Source organism: Antechinus flavipes, chromosome X (assembly GCF_016432865.1).
Source record: "Antechinus flavipes isolate AdamAnt ecotype Samford, QLD, Australia chromosome X, AdamAnt_v2, whole genome shotgun sequence".
Lineage (NCBI taxonomy): Eukaryota > Metazoa > Chordata > Mammalia > Dasyuromorphia > Dasyuridae > Antechinus > Antechinus flavipes.
Window position 1 is genome coordinate 82,742,818 of NC_067404.1, and position 18,847 is coordinate 82,761,664.

At 52.8% G+C, this 18,847-nt stretch overlaps 2 protein-coding genes across 8 annotated transcripts in view; both read right to left on the bottom strand.

Annotated features, from left to right (window-relative positions):
• The window catches only part of TAF1 (TATA-box binding protein associated factor 1), a 41,094-nt gene extending 37,365 nt beyond the window's left edge, over positions 1–3,729 (bottom strand). For all 3 annotated transcript variants that reach the window (XM_051968655.1, XM_051968654.1, XM_051968653.1), the window contains exons 1-4: positions 3,289–3,729; positions 2,324–2,441; positions 2,106–2,222; positions 870–986 (exon numbers count right to left, since the gene is read on the bottom strand). In XM_051968655.1, the coding sequence (XP_051824615.1) occupies positions 870–986; positions 2,106–2,222; positions 2,324–2,441; positions 3,289–3,522 (586 nt within the window). In that variant the 5' untranslated portion in view covers positions 3,523–3,729. The remainder of the gene's footprint in view (positions 1–869; positions 987–2,105; positions 2,223–2,323; positions 2,442–3,288) is intronic.
• Positions 3,730–5,276: 1,547 nt separating this feature from the next.
• LOC127542826 (rho-related GTP-binding protein RhoG-like) lies at positions 5,277–17,708 on the bottom strand. Of its 5 annotated transcripts, none has more exons than XM_051968663.1 (5): positions 16,192–17,708; positions 11,068–11,160; positions 9,909–10,009; positions 9,717–9,787; positions 5,277–8,622 (listed from the first exon to the last, which is right to left on the bottom strand). In XM_051968663.1, exon 5 carries the CDS (start codon positions 8,598–8,600, stop codon positions 8,025–8,027), a length of 576 nt encoding a protein of 191 aa, XP_051824623.1. In that variant the 5' UTR covers positions 8,601–8,622; positions 9,717–9,787; positions 9,909–10,009; positions 11,068–11,160; positions 16,192–17,708; the 3' UTR covers positions 5,277–8,024. The 5 variants fall into 5 exon arrangements, with proteins under 5 accessions (XP_051824623.1, XP_051824621.1, XP_051824624.1 ...); XM_051968661.1 differs by having other exon boundaries at positions 11,068–11,346; XM_051968664.1 differs by lacking the exon at positions 11,068–11,160.
• Positions 17,709–18,847: the final 1,139 nt, after the last annotated feature.

Below are 18,847 nucleotides of genomic sequence, written 5' to 3' on the forward strand. Positions count from 1 at the left end.
AAATGCCCTGAAAATCAGGCTTATGGGGAAAGGTTAGTGGAATTTAGGATCATTTAACCAACAAAGTAAAGCCAGCAAAGAGAAACCAATAGCAGGATATTTCTACCAAGGGTGGATCAAGAAGAAATGGCTAAAACTGGGAACACAAAGGGCTGAAAGTAACTGTGAACTGCAACTTGTTAGTGAAGGAAGTCAGGATTCTCCCAACTGCCCAAGTCAGGGAAGGGAAAACAACTTAGTGACCAAGATGGTAATTAGAATTAATAATAGCTAGTCTTCATAAAGATTGACAAAGCACTTTACTATGCTAATTTAGTACAACTCAGAGGTAGGTGCTCCCCATTTGGGAGAGGAGGGAGAAGCGGAGCAGGGGAAATAAAGTGAAACCCCAAGGTGAAGTAACCTGCCCAGCCCAAGAAGTTGGGAAGGATCCAAACCCCCAAGTCTAGAACTCCATCATGATGCCTGTCCTATCAAGGGTCCTGCTAGTCTATATAACCCTCATCCCATGATTCCTGGCCTAGCAAGCTATTTCTTTAAGACAGACAGCCATCTGTATTGTCATATTGACTTGAGTATACTACAAAATCATATCCCAAGTGTTTGGAAAGTCAGACTCCCACATGGCGGTTAAGCTCTGGACGTTTTGTATGAGAACCAGCATTAGGTGAATAAAGCCCCAAAGGGCAGTAACATGGTATCTGATGTATATGAACGTCATCCTGGGAATCAAGAATGACTCCGTGATCTCCGGAACATACCAAGGTGCACACAAGCAGTAGTTCCTAACTAGCAGTTCAGTTTTGCTAACCGGTCATTCCTGGGGCAATACACCAAAGGATGAATGATGGCTTTGAGGCGACACTTACCACACACAGCAAGGTCCTGGCCATCATCCTTCCTCATGGATCCTGATGGGGGAGGCGGGGGAGGCATCAGCTTGGAATCAATATCTTCACAATCGGCATCATAATCGTCATCATCGTCTAAGAAACAAGAGAGAGCCCAGTCAGGATATCTTTCCAGGGGTTGTTCAGAGCACCCCATCCCCATGGGGCATCCTGTAGAGTCCTGCAGAACATTGAGAGATGTAGCCCTGGCTTTGAGGAAGAGATGGAACGTTCACATCGCCAAACAGCACGCTATAAACACATGCATGTAACTTTACTGGTGAAGTACTGGTCTCACACAAACCATTTTTACCTTCTCCCACTGTGTACCTTCCCCTCCCCCCCCCCCAAATCAATTCTTAGCCTCCCCTTTCCATCCCACATCTGTGACCTTATCTTTCTCCAGCTCTGAAATGTACTTGACACACCTTGATAGTCCTCCTGACCTGGATCTCCACAACATCATGCTCTCCTGGGTCTCTCTGCTAACTACTAGTCTTTTTTCTCCTTTTCTCTCTTTAATAACAATTGTCCCTCAAAGTATAACGCTAACCCCACTGCTCTTCTCTCTCCCCGGTCACTCCCTTCTACCTGTACCAGCATGCTGTTAATTTCCAAAGCCGTCTTGCCAGCCCTACCCGATTCTTTGCGATTATCTGACTCCTATGATCTACCTTGCCCCCTCTACTGAGATGCCCCAACAACTAAACTTAAAGATATGCTTATAACCTCCTCTCCCTCTTTCTATCACATACTGTCACTGACACTTCATCAAGCTCTTTTTTTAAATCCCTTTTCAATTCCCTCATCATCTTCAACGGGGAATTATTCTTGCCCTACGTTTTCAACCTTCGAAGGCAGTCAAAAGACTTTTCTTGAGCACCCACTATGGGCCAAGTACTTAACAAACAGTATTTCATTTGGCCTCTCTGGGTGCTCAAGAGTCTGCTGATAAGGTACAAGAGATTACTGCCCATCTTTGCTGGGCAGTTATCAAACAGCAACAGTGTATCCACAATTTAACAAAATGAAGAATTAAATACTTCCCATCTGGTGCCATAGTGACCATCAGGCTGGCTGGAAACTGCTTGCTAAGCTGAGGAAGGTAGACAGGCACACCTGCGGGCCAGGGCCCAAGGGCCACGGCAGTAACTGGGCCCAAAAGCTGGGGCAATGATTGACCACCAAGAGTGCTGACAGCTTCCCATGAATCACCTGTAGGACAGGATGGCTGCAAGCTGCTCATGGCTTGATGATATCTTCGGCTTTCATCTTCTGCCACCTCAGTGATGTCAGAATAGTCTACGGCATCTTCAGTACTCTTAACCCAACCTAGAGGAGGAAAAAAAAGAGATCACGGGAAGAAGCAGCCCTGATTCCCCCATCATTCCTACCACCACATTAATCCCAAATGCCCAAGAGCTCAATTTCACCTTCTTCATCCACAAAGACACCATCAGTTCCAGATACTTCCTCTTCACTTGCAGTGATTTCAGTGATCAAACTGCCAAGACCCAAAGCCCCAAGACCTGCCAAATGCTTCTTAGACTCCTGAAAAAATGAGACCAGGCAGAGTTGAGGACCCCTAATTAAGATACCACTCTCCTACATTTTCAGCTGCCCTTCCTACTCCAGTCCAAAACATATCCTTAAATCAACAAGATACTTTGGACCCGCTAAAGGAATGGACTTCTATGGGGGCTGGGAAATCATCTTTGGATCCTATTCTACCTTAGGCAGGCCCTCCTTAAAGATGCTGTGACCATTTCTGGTCACCACTCTCTAATCAGGGGAAAAAACTGGGAAGAATTCAAAACGGAGTGAGGACCAAAGTAAGTAAAGGAAAAGAAGACACCATTCGAGAAATAGGAATGATTTTGTTTAGAAGGCGGCCAATGGAATGGCGCGGCAGTTTATAAATCGAGGAGGAGGCAATGCTAAGAAGTGACGTTCCATGATAACAGAAGGTTGAGGAAAACGTTTCATTTGAGGGAGATGATTTCACTTGGGTGTGAGAAAAGGCAGGTGAGAACCCTGTTCCAGAAGCGAACACTTGTGGGGGAGGGGAGTTGTCTATAAAGGGTTCCTTCCTCGAAAGCTTCAGAAAACGGACAGAACTCTCCCGGGAACATTCGAGAGCCGTTTTGTCTGGGGCAGAGGGGGGAGGTCCCGATCCAAACGCTCCTTCGGATTCCAAATGGGAGGCTAAGAGGAGGCTCAATTGCTCGTTCACCCAGCCCAGTCCCAATCCTCCCTTTGACAGCCGAGAAAAGCGAGGGCCAGAGATGGGGAGAGGGACCCGGCGGTGGGGGGCCGGGAGGGCGCGGGGGCGGGGCGCGGGGGTAGGGACTCGGGGCTCGGCAGGTGGAGGGGCAGAGCTGCCGGCCCGCGTGCTCACCTTATCCAGTATGCTGTCCCCTTCCAGCTGCCCAGCTTCATTGATGTTGCCAAAGAGAAAGCCGGCTAAGGAAAAGGGCCCGCCGCCGCCGGCGTCCCCATTCCCGCCGTCGCCGCTGGCGCCCCCATTCCCGCCGCCGCTAGAGCTGCTGCTGCCGCCGCCGCCACCACAGTTCCCGCCGCCGCCGCCGCTGCTGCCGCCGGCTGAGTCCTCGTCGCTGTCCGAGTCCGACATGATGCCTCCTCTCAGGCCGGGAAGCAGCCGGTTACCACACGCGCCAGAGACACAGAGACAAGGCGCGCGCCGGTCTCCCGGCGGCCCCTCCCTCCGGAAGTTCGGGAGGGTCGAGGGGCACACCGGAAAGGCCCCAGGTAGGCCGCGGAGGGCGGAGCGAGCCTTCAGGCGGCCCGCCGCGCGATTCTAGCCTCCGCTCCACGGGCCCTCTCGGCGCCAACTGATTTGACGCGCCCGGAGTTTCGCCCCGCCCCGCCCCGCCCCACCCTGCCAATTTGGCCCCGCCCAGCCGCGCTTCGCGCAGCCGCTCTAGAGACCTCCAATGGGAGGGAGAAAGGGGGGAAGGGCGTCTCCGGGTCACGTGTAGGGTGTGCCGTCACGTGGTCTCGGCTCGCTGGCTCGGTGGCCGCGGCGTTCCCTGACCCCTGCAGTTCCACTAGTTTCTGGGGGGCGTCCCGTGGTTGTCAGCGTAAGCCGAGGAATAAAGGCTGGCGGAGGCGGCGGGCCTCCAGCCTCGTCGTTGCCCGGAGGAGGAGGGGGTGGAGGGTGGCTAGGAAACTGAGGCAGGGGCGGAGGCAGCCAGCTGGCTCAGTTTTCGAGGCGGCTGCCGCAGCCGCAGCGGCCGCCGCAGCCGCCCTCGCCCTCGCCCTCGCCCTCGCCCTCAGCCTGCCCGTGCTCAGGCCAAGAGTCCTTCCCCTTAGTCTGATAGGAATGGCTACATTTGTATCGAGAACCACGGGGCAGCCGGTAGCAAGCACCCTCTTCACCTCCCAGTGCCCCTGGCTAACCCTGGCAGCCTGCCTCCCCTAAGTAGCCTGAGCTGGCAGGCAGGCAGGCAGACAGCACAGCCACGGAATTAGGGGGGTGGGAGGAGAAGCGCTGGGCTTGCGGCTTAACCGCACAATAGCAGGGAGGGGCTTCCGAGCCCACCTTAACCGTTGCTTTGTCTAGCCTACGTCAACATCAGTAATTGAGAACCCTGAGCGCGTCCTTCTTGACACGGAAGGGGGCGGATGAACCGCGGTTTCCTGACACGGATGCATCGAAGGGAGTCAAAGGAAATAAATGGGGTCGATTTGGATGTGGGTTCTCCGCCCGAGTTAGCTTATAAAGCAACCACTTTTTCGTTCTGTGTAGTGGTACCTGGGAGTGGGAGAAAGATTGGAGGGTAAAGGGGACTCGCTATATATGTGACTAAGGTTGCCAAAGTTGAAACTGACTGATGTCATCGATGAGCAAGAACAAAAGTAGGTGTTTCCTTAAGGAAAAAGGAAGGACACATGGATGGATGGATGAAATCCACTGGGTTGCTGTGCAAAAGGGAAGGGCTGGAAAAATGAGGGCTATGGGGGGAATGTGCAACTTGTCGAATATACTTGTAGGGTATTCACAAATTGGGGACTTGGGGAGCAGCAGAAATAGTAAACGCTTCCATTTCTGACCACAATGCAATGAAAATGACATTCAATAAAGGGCCAGGGGAAAAAGAGACTAAAAGCCAAGTGGAAATTCTAAAGATTCTAAATTCTAATTTTAAAGATTGATTGGGTGGAACAACAAATCACCGAAATAATCCATAATTTCATTCCAGAGAATGATGACGATAAGGTACCAAAACCTTAGGGGAAATTTGATATTTTTAAATAGCTACATGTATAAAATGGAGAAAAAGGAAACTCCTACCCAGGTAGGAAGTAGGAAGAAATCTTTGCAAGGGGAATCCTTAAGGTTGAGACAATAACAATGCAGAGGCCTGAGGAAAATCAGCAAAGCTTTACCACCATTTAATTATGAATAATTTACAAGTGACTCTAGCATATTAGTTTTCATACAAAATCCATTTAAGTATACAGATCAAGTTACCAGTGTATGTTACAGTACCACATCCCATCAGCCATGGGCAGAGGTGATTCCCTGCTCTGCCAGAGATGGGCTAAATTCATTTTCAGGGGAAACCAAAGTTTGCCCAAACAATACCCAAATTGAAAGAGTGTGAGGACAGGAAGGAAGGCACCAGAGGATTAAAATCCACTCAAGAGAGTTGCAGTTGTCTCAGTACTCTGTTCCTATCAAATATCCCACCCCCAGCCCAAACTGGCCCTACCAAATAAGTCAGGACCAATCCTTTGACCTCACTAGCAAAAGAGCATTCAGCAAGTAACCTCTCAAGCCAGATATCTTCATATTGGGACAAAGTATTTCCCTGGAAGAAAACAAATTCCTCAGTCTGAGGATGTCCCTCTGTTGGGAGAAAAACCTGGGAAAACTTGCATGAACTCACTCAGAGAAAAGTGGGCCGACCCAGTACAGTCTATAAAGTAGTCACAATGTTGTAAAGAAAATCAACTGTGAAAGGCAGGAATGCTTGGCACCACAACAATTCTTGGCACTCATAATGAAACTTGCCATCCACCTCCTGACAGAGAGAGGGTAGACTCAGGAGTAGATTGAGGTATATTTTCTTCTCTTTTCTTAGCTTTTTTTTTTTTTTTTGGAGGGGGGAGGCATGGGAGGAGAGCCTGGCTACAGTGGAAAGATATTTTGTATGACTAGACATGTTTGTAATGGGTTCTATTTTCCTTGCCTTCTTAATGGGCGAGTGGGGTTGCTGGGGGGGAGGGAAGGCGAGGGGGGGGGGGAGAGGGGGGGAGCCGGGGAAGGAAGAGAATTTGGAACTGCAAATAAAATTGAATTGCCCATTTTTCAATTTGATGAATTTGCTAACGATTGGGCAATTTGGAGACCGTGACAAAGCCCTCAAAGAGGACCACGAGCTTGAGCCATCGGGATAGCCATAATGCACCTCTGAGATCTCATCTGGCTGATGGTGGGCAAACATCCGAACAACTGGTATCACAGGCCCTGAAGTGGCTGGCTCTTGAGGACCACACACTCCCCTCATTAAAGCAGGGCCTTTTTTTCCCCCAAAGTGCTAATGTATGTTAGTTAAGATCCTACCTCTACTGAGAGAGGCAGCCTTGCCCCAACCCCTTGGGATACTACCACAGTGGTTGACACATGGGAAAATAGACATGGCATGAAAACGGCAGTTAGAAGCTGATACACGGACAGCAGGATATTTTCTGGGCCTTTCTTTCCTGGGTTCAGTCCACTGGTGCCGAGCTATATGGAAGCACCAGTAAGCACTCGTCTGCAGCTGGGGATAAAGCGTCTAGGAAGCCTGATGAATTTCATCTCCTGAGCTTATGACACATGATAAAGAGGAGAGAAATTAGTTTAGGGTGAAGAGGAAAGGATGGTGCAGATTCCCTACACCAAGCCCTAATATTTGCTTCTACCTAGGGTTCCTAGTCCTCTAGAAGGCTCCCTCTAAGTATACCCAGGCCAAAATCCACCATCTAGGACTGGGAATGTTGAGATCACAAAAGGCACATCTTATTCACTAAAGGAAGAGGAAAGGAGACACGAGAGATCCATTTAATTCCATTTCCCAGATTCCCAACAGCCTCAGTATAATTTTTAAAAGTAGGGTATGTGGGGAAGTCAGTGCTCCATCTGGCTGTCCCTCCCAATCAAGAGTAGAGGGGTTTTCTTTTTCCTTCTAGGTCTGAGGAATCACAAAATCCCATAAACTCAGATGGAGAGAATGGAGGAATAGCTGAATTGTTTTGGCCAATCAAACGGGGGAGGTCCCTCGATCGGGGAGGGATGGGGCGGGGGGAAGGGGGGAAAACAGGGGACGGACGGACACAAGCCCAGCCTCGAGCTCCTAAAAAGCCCTAAGGAGGAAGCAGCTGCCAAGCCTCACAGGGCAGGCATAGAGATAAGAAAACTGTCCCAATCAAGGAGTCTCCGAGTTCAGCCCAGAAGAGACAAAGAATCTCCTTAATGTTAGTGGTAAGAAGGATGCTAAAGTCTGTCCTGTGTCATGTGGTTTCCCTTTCTGGGTAGAAAAGAGCAATGAAATGGAGGGTACCACTAGGCCTGCACTGCCACCAGAGCCTACCCCCAAAGCACCATGGCCTCCATTGATCTTTGCATTTATGAAGCATTTCCTCGGGGCTATGTCACCTGAGGCCCAGGGCCAAGGAAGGCTTGGTGGGAAACCAAAGGCGATCCAAGAGGCCCCGAGCTCCTTCTGCCCCACTGGCCTCACTAGGAGGCTCCTCGTTTCTCCCAGACCTTGCCGATGTAAACACCTCATCTTGGGGAGAGAGGTGGGAAGGGCACAGGCAGGAGAGGGACCGGGCTAAGCGTAAGGAACATCTGGGAAACAAACAAGAAACAAACAAACTTTCCAAAATTGGTACATCCCAAGAAAGAAAAGAAAAACTTAAGGCAACAACTTCATGCAACCACACCTGCCCCACAAAGCCCAATGCTCAGCACCAAGGAGCAGGCAGTCCCGCCCGGCCCTGTTCCCCACTTCCCCATCAGGCCCAGCCCCAAGTACCCTCAGGACTGGGGGGCGACAGAAGGGTTCCTGGCAGAGGAGGCCCAGGCGCCGGCTGGCCACTGGTGCCCAGGTGCTGTTGCTGGAGCTACAAGAGGATGCATTTCTTTGTGTTCTTCTTGGTGACCGGGTATAGCACAGCTCTCACAGCCTCCGCGAACACCTCACCGACTCCATCCTGCATCAGGGCCGAGCACTCGAGATACTTAACAGCGCCCACCTGCTTGGCCAGGGAGGTCCCTTGCTGAGGAGTAGTGGGCGACAGGCTCTGCTCTTTCAGTCTCTTCAAGGTGGCGAGGTCATTTCGCAGGTCCTTTTTGGTGCCCACGAGCAGGATAGGCACGTTGGGGCAATGATGGGAGACCTCCGGATGCCACTTGTGCCGCACATTGGCATAGGAGGAAGGGCTGCCGATGGAGAAGCAGATGACAAAGACATTGGTCTGAGGGTAGGACAGGGTCCGGAGCCGGTCGTACTCCTCTTGGCCAGCCGTGTCCCACAGGTTCAGGCTGACCGTCCGGCCGTCCACGGACATCTGGGCACTGTAATTGTCGAAGACGGTGGGGATGTACTCCTCGGGAAAGGCGTTGGTCGTGTAGCTAATAAGAAGGCACGTCTTGCCCACAGCCCCATCCCCAACCACCACACACTTGATCGTCTGCATCCTTCCTCCTCCCTCCACGGTCCTGTGCATGAGAGAAAGGCAAGAAGGGTCAGCTGAGGCCCGGTCACCTCAGGGACCAGGGCTTCTCTTAACACCCAGCTTCTTAAACTCCTCATGTGGACTCTTATAACTGGAGGTTATGAAATTAGCCTGTGGCGTACTGGCTGCTCATGAAATGATGATATGCTATCAGTAAATCTTTTATTTTGACTTATTTTTTATACCTAACATACCCAAGTCACATCCAAGTGTCTTGGGCGAAAAGGGGTCTTGAGTAGAAAAATTTAAGGAGCCCTCTAAGGGGGCAGCTAGTTGGTGCAGTAGATAGAGCACCAGCCCTGAAGTCAGGAGGACCTGAGTTCAAATCTGGTCTTAGACATTTAATACTTCCTAGCTGTGTGACCCTGGGGGCAAGTCACTTAACCCCAACTGCCTCAGCAAAAAAAAAAAAAAAAAGCCCTGTAACATACTCAATCATGGAAATGGGAGGAGACCGAGACTCCCTGTTCCACTGGAGTAAGGCACAGAGCAAAGCTCTATGGAATAACAGAATGAGCACTGAATAGCGACTGCCACTGTGTGACTAAGGTCATTTTGGATCCCTGGGCCTCAGCTCCCCCCTTTAGCAAAAAAACCTCCGAGGATTCCCTCAGCTCTAAATCTTAGTCTTTGCCTTCCTCGGGATGAAATGGAAGGAAAGAACACTCACTCCCAATCTTTGCTACAAACTCAGCAAAAGGAACTTGCATCCCTGACAAATGACAAAGCCCTCACATAGAAATGTGGGGGGGGTCCCAGAAGTCCCTCTTCCCACCCCCACCCCCACCTCCAGGCCAACTACTATGGGATGTTTAGACGAGCTATTGAACAGACCGGCTGTTTCTTCTCCCTTCTCCCCTCCCCAGAAAATCGCCAGTACAGTGCAGTAGAGCCAGCATGCCACAGGCTAAGCCTCCATTCCCGAGAAAGCTGATTCATGGGAAGAAGCAAGATCTCTGGCTCTCCTGTTTAGGTGCCTGCACATGTTACCCACACCTTAAGATCTATGAGCTTTCCTCACATTTCTAGGCTAGCGGGCCCAGATCAAGGCCCAACAGACATTTAGTAAGCACCTACTCGGTGTTCAAAGCCTGGTCCCAAAACAGAGCCGAGCTCAAGCAGCTTGATCCTCCAGGGAAACCCACCACCTAGAGAACAGTAAACACAAAGCTGATTGAGAAGCAGCACGGCCTGAGGCCTTTGGGAGAAGCCTCAAAGGACTAAGTTAAGTCCCCTGGGACAATGAGCAGGGGAAGGGTGTGGCCAGACCTGGGGCAGCCGGGGGTAGGGCAGACTGGCAAAAGATGGCGACAGGTCTCTCTTCCACTAAGCTTGGCAGGAGCGCTTCAGACCGCCGGATGGGAGTGGACCTGAAACAGGGAGAAATCAGCAGTGACCAGGCTGATCGAGGCTGACTGGAGAGTTAGAGACCAAAGCGAGGCAAGGTGAGGATGTCTCGGAGATCAAGGAGAGAGGTGCTACCCAAGAGTTTAGTGAAGGGGGAAAGAATTGTTCGGGGGGTGCCGGGCTGTGCATGGAAATGCCCGATTTGGCATGCAGGCTGGAGTTCCAGAGAGTCCGGGAGAAGAGCTGGATACAGACACCGGCAAGTTCTCCTCTTCACAGAGATGACTGGCCAAACCGTGGGTGTGAATGAGATCTCCAGTCAAGAGGAGAAGGCCCAAGAGGAAACTCTGGGGGAGAGCCGATGGCTAATGAGCATTCCGGATCCTGGACCTTGGTTTCCTCATCTGTAAAATGAGAGGAGCTGGGCCTCGAGGATGATCAGGAAGTCAAGGGCTCCTGACACAGGAAAGCAGGCAGTGGAGTGGGCTGACATGTCTATTTTTTAGCAGTCTACTTCACCTTAGGGGGCAGATCACATAGCAGCCTTGAAAAAGTCAGGTCTATTAAACCTTATTGAAATGACAAAGCTGGTAGAGATCCCATTTACTCCCCAAAGCCAGAAGGGGACCTCCCTCTGCCCCTTTCAGATGCAACTGATGGGAGAAAGTCAAACTAAAGTCATAAAGGAAATTCCCATTTGTTTCCCCTCGGGGGTTTATGGGGAAAAACCCAGGTAGGTCTACTATGAGTCTGAATGGACAGCAGAATACTGGGGTCGGTAAACCAGATGAATGCACTAAAAAGAGGCTCGTGTTTTGAGAGAGAACGGTAATTTCTCAAGTGTGGAAAGCATTCTGAAGTGGTCATAATCCCCGCTTGGCTCCCGCCTCCCCCTTTCTCCAAGTGTGAGGCCAGGAAGGGGCCGGACTGGGGACCTCTGAGCCAGACAATGAGGTCCAGGGGAAGGAGGCCCCGACTGCGCCAAAAGTAAGGGCAAGGGGTGAAGTGGCCAGGTGCAGAGGGTGCTGAGAGGCCTTTGGTCCTGGCCTGCCAGCGGTGCCCATGTGGAGAATGCCTCTACCTCCTCTCTGAGGTCGTTCAGTCTTTGCGCTCTTCCTGTCCTCTTCCAGATGGTCGGTCACTGTATTCGGAGCCTCGGGATTCTGCTCCCACTCTGCAAAGGGAAGCCTCTTTGTCCAAGAAGATAACCCAGGTGCAAAATCTAGCAACTGTACTTCTCAAGGAGAGCTTTCCACAGCAGCCCTTAGAAGTTCCATCCCCAAATGCTCTCCCTATGACGGCCACCTTGGCTCACCACTACTGAAGTGCAACAGCGTAGGGGTTCACGGGCAAGGTAACCCTAAGAGGAACAGTACTTAGGTCAGTGAGGGGGCACCACCTCTTGTCAAGAAGCCCCGAGTTCAAATTCAGCCTCAGATACTTCCCAGCTGGGTGACCCAGGGCAAGCCACTTATATCTGCAACATGGAGGTCATAAAAGCACCTGCTTCCCAGGGATCAAATGAGATCACATTCATAAAATGCTTTGCAAACCCTTCAGCAATATGGCAGCGCCGGCACGGCAGGAGGCACCTTATTCCAGAGACCCAGGACTACAGTTTACATGCGCAACAGGCATTTCTATGAAAATATTTCTCTATTTTATAAACATGTTCTCAAAATGCTTTTCAGGAGGTTTAATGGGAAGCTTCTGCTCCCATCCTAGGTGTGTATGGGGGGGTGGGAGGGGGCGCCACAGAAAACTAGCCCTGCCACCACTTTCCTAAATGGAGACATGTCCTTGGAATCAAAGGAACTGCCCGAAGCAAAGGTCCTCAGGTGAAGAAAAGTTTGGGGGGGGGAGGGGAAGGAGCGAGGGGAAAGGAGGGGAGCTCTGCCATGCTGCCATGTCCTTTGAGATGGTATAAGGCAGCCTGGAATCCAGGTACTGGAAGAGCCAACCAGGAGAGATGAACACCAGCCAAGCTCCTCTAGGGAAAAGAAGTGTGTGGGGGGCACCTCAAGGAGTGGAGGCAGGCCAACCCAGGGGTAACAGGGCAAAGGCTAAAAACAAAGTAGGCCCCAGCTGGGGCAAAGAGAGAAATCAAGGCAGACCCAAGTGTCAGCCAGAGGCCCCCCCCATTGGTACCTCCCTCCCCAAGGGCTGAGGGCAGCTCCCTCCCCACCCTCCTCTCCCCGTGTCAGGCTGTGAACAGAGCCCGTAGTGTATTCAGCTTCTCTCTTTGTCCAAACAGTTATCAGGCATGAACATTTTTGCCCAAATTAAAGCAGAGGGCTCAACCTCGGCCTCAACATGCAGAATTTGCCTAACTGGAAACTGAAGAATAAGGATGTACCCCAACTTTTCATTTAACATAAAGCATTAGGGGAAGGAGCCAAGCTGACTTGAGGGGCCATTATATTGCCCCATGGTCAAAAAAGGAACTAACTGTTGTCCTTGGATCCGGCAAAAGGGGATGGGGAAAAAGGAAGCTGAGAGAAGAGATTAAGTCGGGCAGCTGCCTCTGCTTCAGCAAGGACCCCCACACCCACCACTCTCACACTGAGGATTCCTTCATTCACTCACTTGAACTCCTAAGATCGCAAGAGTCATAGACTTAAAACTGGAAGAGACCTCAGAGGTCAACTAATCCACCCCCTCATTTTACAGCAGAGGAAAGTGAGGCAGCCCAGAGAAGCCCTAATGTCCCACGAGTGGCCAAAGTGAAATGTGAGTGTATGATTGGCCTTTGTCACAAAAGCCACCTTAAAGCAACAGCTGAAGCGATGTTATCTTCCCAAGACATCCCTCAATAGAACTCTGCCAACTTTAAAGGGAAAATTCCTACTCCAGCTGCTTATCCAAGGCTTCTCTGGATCATCCTGCCCATAAATGTATTATCCTGATTCAAGTTATTCAAGTTATTAGAAGGGATCTCTCCGAGCCTCCCATTTTAGGCCCAACTGTCTTAATTGCTTTTAAAAGGGGAACTCTGGCCAGAGTCAGAAAGGAGAGATGTCCATGGGCAAGGAAGGATTCTGGAGAAGCTTCCACAGCTGCCTGGAAAGGCAGTCTCCAATCAACGTCCTCCTTTCCTTTCCAACATTCTCCAGGCTGGCGTCTGGCCCAGATCATTCCATTCAAACGACTCTCTCCAAAATCACCCATGAGCTCTGTCTCAATGGCTGACCAGACCAACCTCTTCTCATCCTTCTTGACCCAACTGCAGCCATGGACATTGCTGCTCACCTTCTTCTGGGGTTTGAAGGATAGTAGCTCTCTCCGGAGGACTGCCCCTTCTCACTTTTCTTTGGCTAGATCCAGACAGGTTGTACCAGTTGAGACTGATGGGCCCTTTTCTCCCTTTCTTTTGCTAGGTGAGCTTACCAGATTCCCATAGATTTAATTATCAACTCTATGCTGATGATTAATCCAGCCTCCACCCATATCAAATGTCCAAGTGCCCAAGGGCCACTATCAAACTGAATGTGCAGCACTTAACTCATCCCCATAGAGCCCTCCCCTCCTCTTCCTGTCTATGGTACCTCTATTCTCTCGGTTCTCTGGGCTCCAGATCTCAAAAGCACTGTGGATCCCTCGCTCTTCCTCCCCCCATACTCCCAAATCTGTCATCAAGTCCCATTACTTTTACCTACATAACATCTCTCATATATGGTCCCAATCTCTCCTGGCCCACTGCCACCCCACTGGGGCAGGTCTGGTTCTACACTAATGCAAAATCTCCCTCTCCCCTCTCCAATCCATCTTCCATTCAACCACTACAGGCTAGATCAAGTCACCCACTCCTACTCTCTCCGCAATAAACTCCAATGGATCCCTACAGTCTCCAGGATCAAATACAAAACCCTCAGCTTAACACGGAAAGCCCTTTACAACCTACCTTGCCCCTCCCCCCCCGACCTTTCCAGCCCTACTCCCTACTCAAACCAACACACAATCTTGGATTTAGGGACACTGGCTTCCTGGCAGTTCCGTGAACAAGATACTCCACCTCCTGACTTTGAGCAATTTCTTCGGCTGTCCCTCAAGTTCTCCCTCCTCAGCCCACAGGAAGCCTTCAGGCTTCCCTGGCTAGTTTCAAGTGTCAGCTCCAAGCTTACGTTGTGCAAGAAGCCTTTCCTGTTCTCCCTTCATGGCAAGGCCTCCCATGTATCCAGCCTGCAGCTGATTTGTGGAGTTAAAGCTGAGTAGCTTCAAGCCTCTTCCCAGTAGACTGAGATGATTTGAGGGCAGAGCCTTAATTTACTATCTCCAGTGCTTAGTAAAGGACCTGGCCCGTGACAAGCTCTGAATCAATAGCCTGAATCTGATTCTGTGGGATGAACTCCTCCGGCAATAAATACCAAGTTACCCGAGCCACCCAACTAAGTCCATTCAGAGTAGCCAATGTTTATACAACACCTAGGAAGTATTCTAAAGACTGGAGCAGAACGGACCCAAAAAAAAAAAAAGGAATGGTCACAGCAGATAAGGAGCTCAGTCCCTTGGGAGAATTCACAACCCTACTGGGCAGATGGATGAGAAGAGATCCCTTGAGGCAAAGCACACCCAAGGGGAGAAATGCTGTGCGAAGGAGGCAGCTCTTGAATTCTCAAGGGAGACCCCACCACCACCACCATTGATTCAGTAAGAAGGCCTCCAGGACCCATGCAAATGTATGGCTGAGGGAGAGCTCATGCCAAATTCAAATAATATGGAGTTAGGCCCATGTGGCTGAAATGCAGTATCATGATGGAGAGAGCCCCAAACAAGGTCAGCAAGGTCAACTTGAACCAAGTGGTAAAGGTTTTAAATGCCAAGCCGACGAGCCCCTGAAACTTCTTGAGCAGGGGAGTGACAGGTTCAAACCTCTACTTGAGAAACTCATTTGGCAGCTAAGTGAAAGCTGGGTTGAGGTGGGAAGAGATTGGGAGCAAAGAATCTGGGAGGTTCCTGCCATATCATTCATGAGAAAGGTCACTGATGAGGGCCTGAGCTAGGGAGGTGTGAGCACCCGAAAGGGGATAAGAGGTGTAGTGGATATAGAATCCACGAGGCTTTGAGTCTCAAACAGAACTTCAGCAAAGCACTAGGACCAACGGGAAAAGTCCAGTCTTAGCCGGGGTCATTTCTCCATTTGTTTAGCCTGTTCTGTCTGCCAGCTGTTGCTTTGGATCCATCCAACACAGGGTGTAAAGGTATCAGCCAAGTCTGGTTGTTTTGACCTCCAGAACATCTGTCCCATTCTATCCACTTTCCCAAAGTCCCTCACCAGGGATTAATGCAATAGGCCAGAACTGCCTCCTGCCTGCCCCTCAGCTGCCAAAGCCATCTAGCTTAGACGCAGCTTGGAGCCTATCACTGGCCCTCTCAAGAAGCCTCGGGGCCTCCCTCTGGCCTCTAAAATAAGAAACAAGCTCCCTGGCTTGGCATTAAAAATCCTGCAAGCAGACGGGCTCGAGCTCTTTTCACACCCTTTCCCTTCCGCGCTTTTCTCCACCTCGGGGCCGCCATTTCGGTCACCGCCGCCCCCCCTCCCCCTCGCCTGGCACAGTCCCACGAGGGTTTCCAGAGTCCCTCCTCACCCTATCTCCCACGCAGAAGAATGGGGGAAGGGCATGCGCTTTCACTTTTTGCGTCCTCCTCCCCAAAACTTTCCTGGGATGTTATTGGGAGACCTCCCCCCCATTCCGGACTGGCCTCCGACTCTTCGCAGCCCCAGTCCCTTCTTCCTTCCGGGCACCCCTCGCAAAACCTTGGCCCCCTGAGGCCCACATCGGCTAGGACGGCACAAGCGCGCGCTCTCTCTTTCCCAAGGCCAAAGATCAGGTCGCGAGGGTTCTGAAGCCACCATTTTCATAAAGCTGAGCCAGCGGCTCCGCCCAGCCCCGCCCCTCCCCCCAGCCTCGACCCGCCCCGGCCGCGGGCAATCACCGTTACTGTGCCCCTCCCCCGGAAAAACAAATGTCGGGATCCGGGCATCGGCCTCGGCATCCCGCGGGCGCGGCGGGCGGCTCCCAGCCGGGGTTTCGCCCGGGGCCGCCGGTGGCACCCCAGGGGAGCCCCCGCATGGCCCGGCCCGTCGCGTCCCACCCTCCAGCGCCGTCCAGGCTGGTGCCCCACGTGCGGGGCTGCACGTCTCATCCTACCCCCCGCTCCCCAGGCCGCCTCAATCGGCGGGTCGGCCTCTCCCGCGGCCTCTCACCGTGGCCCGTGGCCCGTGGCCCCTGGCCCGCCGGCCGCCGCCGCCTGAATCCTCGCGGCCACTTCCCAGGCTCGGCCAGCCCGCCGCCCCAGCTGCACATCCGGGAACTCCCAGAGGCTCCTCCCCGTAGTCGCGGCCCCGTGACCTCCTGGGAAAGCTCGCGGGGAGGGGGGGGCACACCCCGCCCCTCCCAGGCTGGCCCCACCCCCGCTGGGCCCCGGGGCTCGAAAGTGTACTTTGCGAATCTGACTAGCAGGCCTGGAGCCTGACCCTTTTCGGAGTCCCCCCCCTCCCGCAGGCCCGCATTAGGGGCTCCAGCTCTCGGGACCTGCTCTTTCCAGGGAAACCAGGCGTCCGGGGCACTTAGCTGCCTCGGCCTCTAGGGGAAGAGTAGTCGAGGCGGCAGTGCCCGCTCGTTGCCCGCTCCCGTCTCCTTGGGACTCGGTGCCACCTTCCCCTCCGAATGACCTCGCACTGGCTGATCACGGCCCCAAGGTGCAGGGCCACCCGAGCGCGGGCAAGGGGCTCCTTTCGGGCCTGCGGCTGGAGGTATCTGGGCGCCGGCAACTCGCTAACAAGCTGGAAGATTCCACGCCGTGGCGGGCGGGGTTGGGAAAGGGGCGGCCCCCACCCGCGCCCTCCACCCCCAAAGCTTTCCCGGCCTGAAACCTTTCACTTTCTCTGCTCCTTGCGGGCTGCCCCCAGTCCTCGGAGCCTTTCCCAAGGCGGGCTGCCGGGCTAGGCCTCCCGGCCCGATCTTGGCCCTTGCCAAGGGGCTGTTTTCAATTTGCACAACTTTCCATTTCGTGCGATGCAGTCGGCCAACTCCTTCCCTCAAAGGATCGCCCGGGGAGGTCTGGCCGGCTTGTATCGGCCGAGGGAGGGAGCCCGATCCAAGAGATGTGGCCCAAGAAATCACGCCCAGACTGCAAACATCTTCCGAAAGGATTGAAGCCCAGCATCCCAAGCCTGCGGCCGCCCCCCAAAATGAGCCGCTCTCGGGGGCCAGGGAGCGCCCCCCACTCGGGGCCGCCTGTTCTCAAGCAGCTCCACAGGCTTCTTGCGGCCACTTGCCGGCACTTACGCCGCCAATACTTCCCAGTATTGGGAAGTCCAGAAACCCGGCCCTCCGGGGTTTGGTCGGAGGGACTTGGGGAGACTGGGGCAGGGGCTGCCTGCTCACTTGTCCAAGGGCCACTGTAACTAAAACGCAAGACCAACCCCCACCCTACCCCCCCCAGCCCCTCCTTCTTGCTAGGCAGGGGAGTCGGCCCGAATCTGCTCTGCTGCTGGCTGGGGGCAGTGGGCAAACTTCCGGGGAGCCGTTCCCCTCAGCAATTCTGTGTCGGGCGCCTGCAGGGAACCTTAAGCCCCTCTCCAAACTGGGATTTCTTTTTCTCTACGACCAAATGGCCAGCTAGCTAAAGGCAGACTCTTCTGAAAAGAACTGAACCATATCCTGCACACCCATCCAATCCCAGCCTGCTCGCAGGCTCTTCTCCCCCACCCCCACCCTATGCACAGAAATGAAAACAGGAAGCCGGTGCCTAATGACGCCAGCAGCAGGGACCGGGGAGACATTCCCGCTCGCGGGCCGGATCTAAGTCTTTCCATTGGGCCACCCTGCCCTGCCCAGGGAATTCAGCTGGGAAATTGGGTGGTGGGTCCGCCTGCAGCTGTGGTGAGGCAGGTGGGGAAGGTGCCTGTGGGAGCTTTAAGAGCCCAGAATTTGAAGGCAGTAGTTTTCAGGGCCAGGAAGGGGGCCCCGAAGGATATGCTGCCAAAACCTTCCATTAGAAAGAAGCTGAATGTAACCCAACATTCCCCAGCCCCATTAGGTGACCACAGCACAGCCCTGCCCGAGAGCCCCTCGTTCACTCAGACCCCTTTTTGAAGGGACTGTTGTTGCTCAGGCCACTCCATCTTATCCATGTAAAGCTGCTGGTTTGAGTTGATCTCTCAATATGGCCATCCTGGAACGAATCCAGACCCAAAGCGAGTGGGGAAGAGAAGAGACCATCACAGCCCTCTCTACTGTACTTCGGAGCGCCCCTGAGCTATGCCCTTCCCTTTTTCATGACACTGGAGTGGCAGCATGGAGAAGGGGCAACCGGGCAACTTTGGAAGAGCCTTGATAGACGCAGCTCCTAAGTGAGCCAAATTGGGACAAGAAGCAGTACCAGTCATACACCAACTGAATCTACCCTCCATCTTGGAGAGCTTACGAGGCCTCAGCTCATTTTGCCAGATCCTAGCAGCCACCCCCACTTCACACAGCCCGAACCTGGCAGTGGGTGAGCCCAACTCTCAGATCGTCAAGGAGCCTTGCTGCCCATCCCTTCTCCTGTGCCCACTTCCCAGTGGCGTCGGCCAGAGTGCTGAATCTATAGCTGGGAGACTCCCCCATTCACCCTGTGGCCACAGGTATGTCACCTCACTGGTTTCAATTTGATCCATAAAACTGGGATCAAAATTTTAGCGTTGATCTTCAAGGGGGTCACAGGGATTAACTGACAAGATGCTACACGGAGCACTTTGGAACCCTTGACCATCTATCACTGCTATTCTCTCCTCCAGCCTACAAGCCATTTCCCTGTAGCTGGAGAGCAGAGACAGCTCTGGAAGCAAGCCCCAAGCCCAGAAGGAGCTCAGTGAA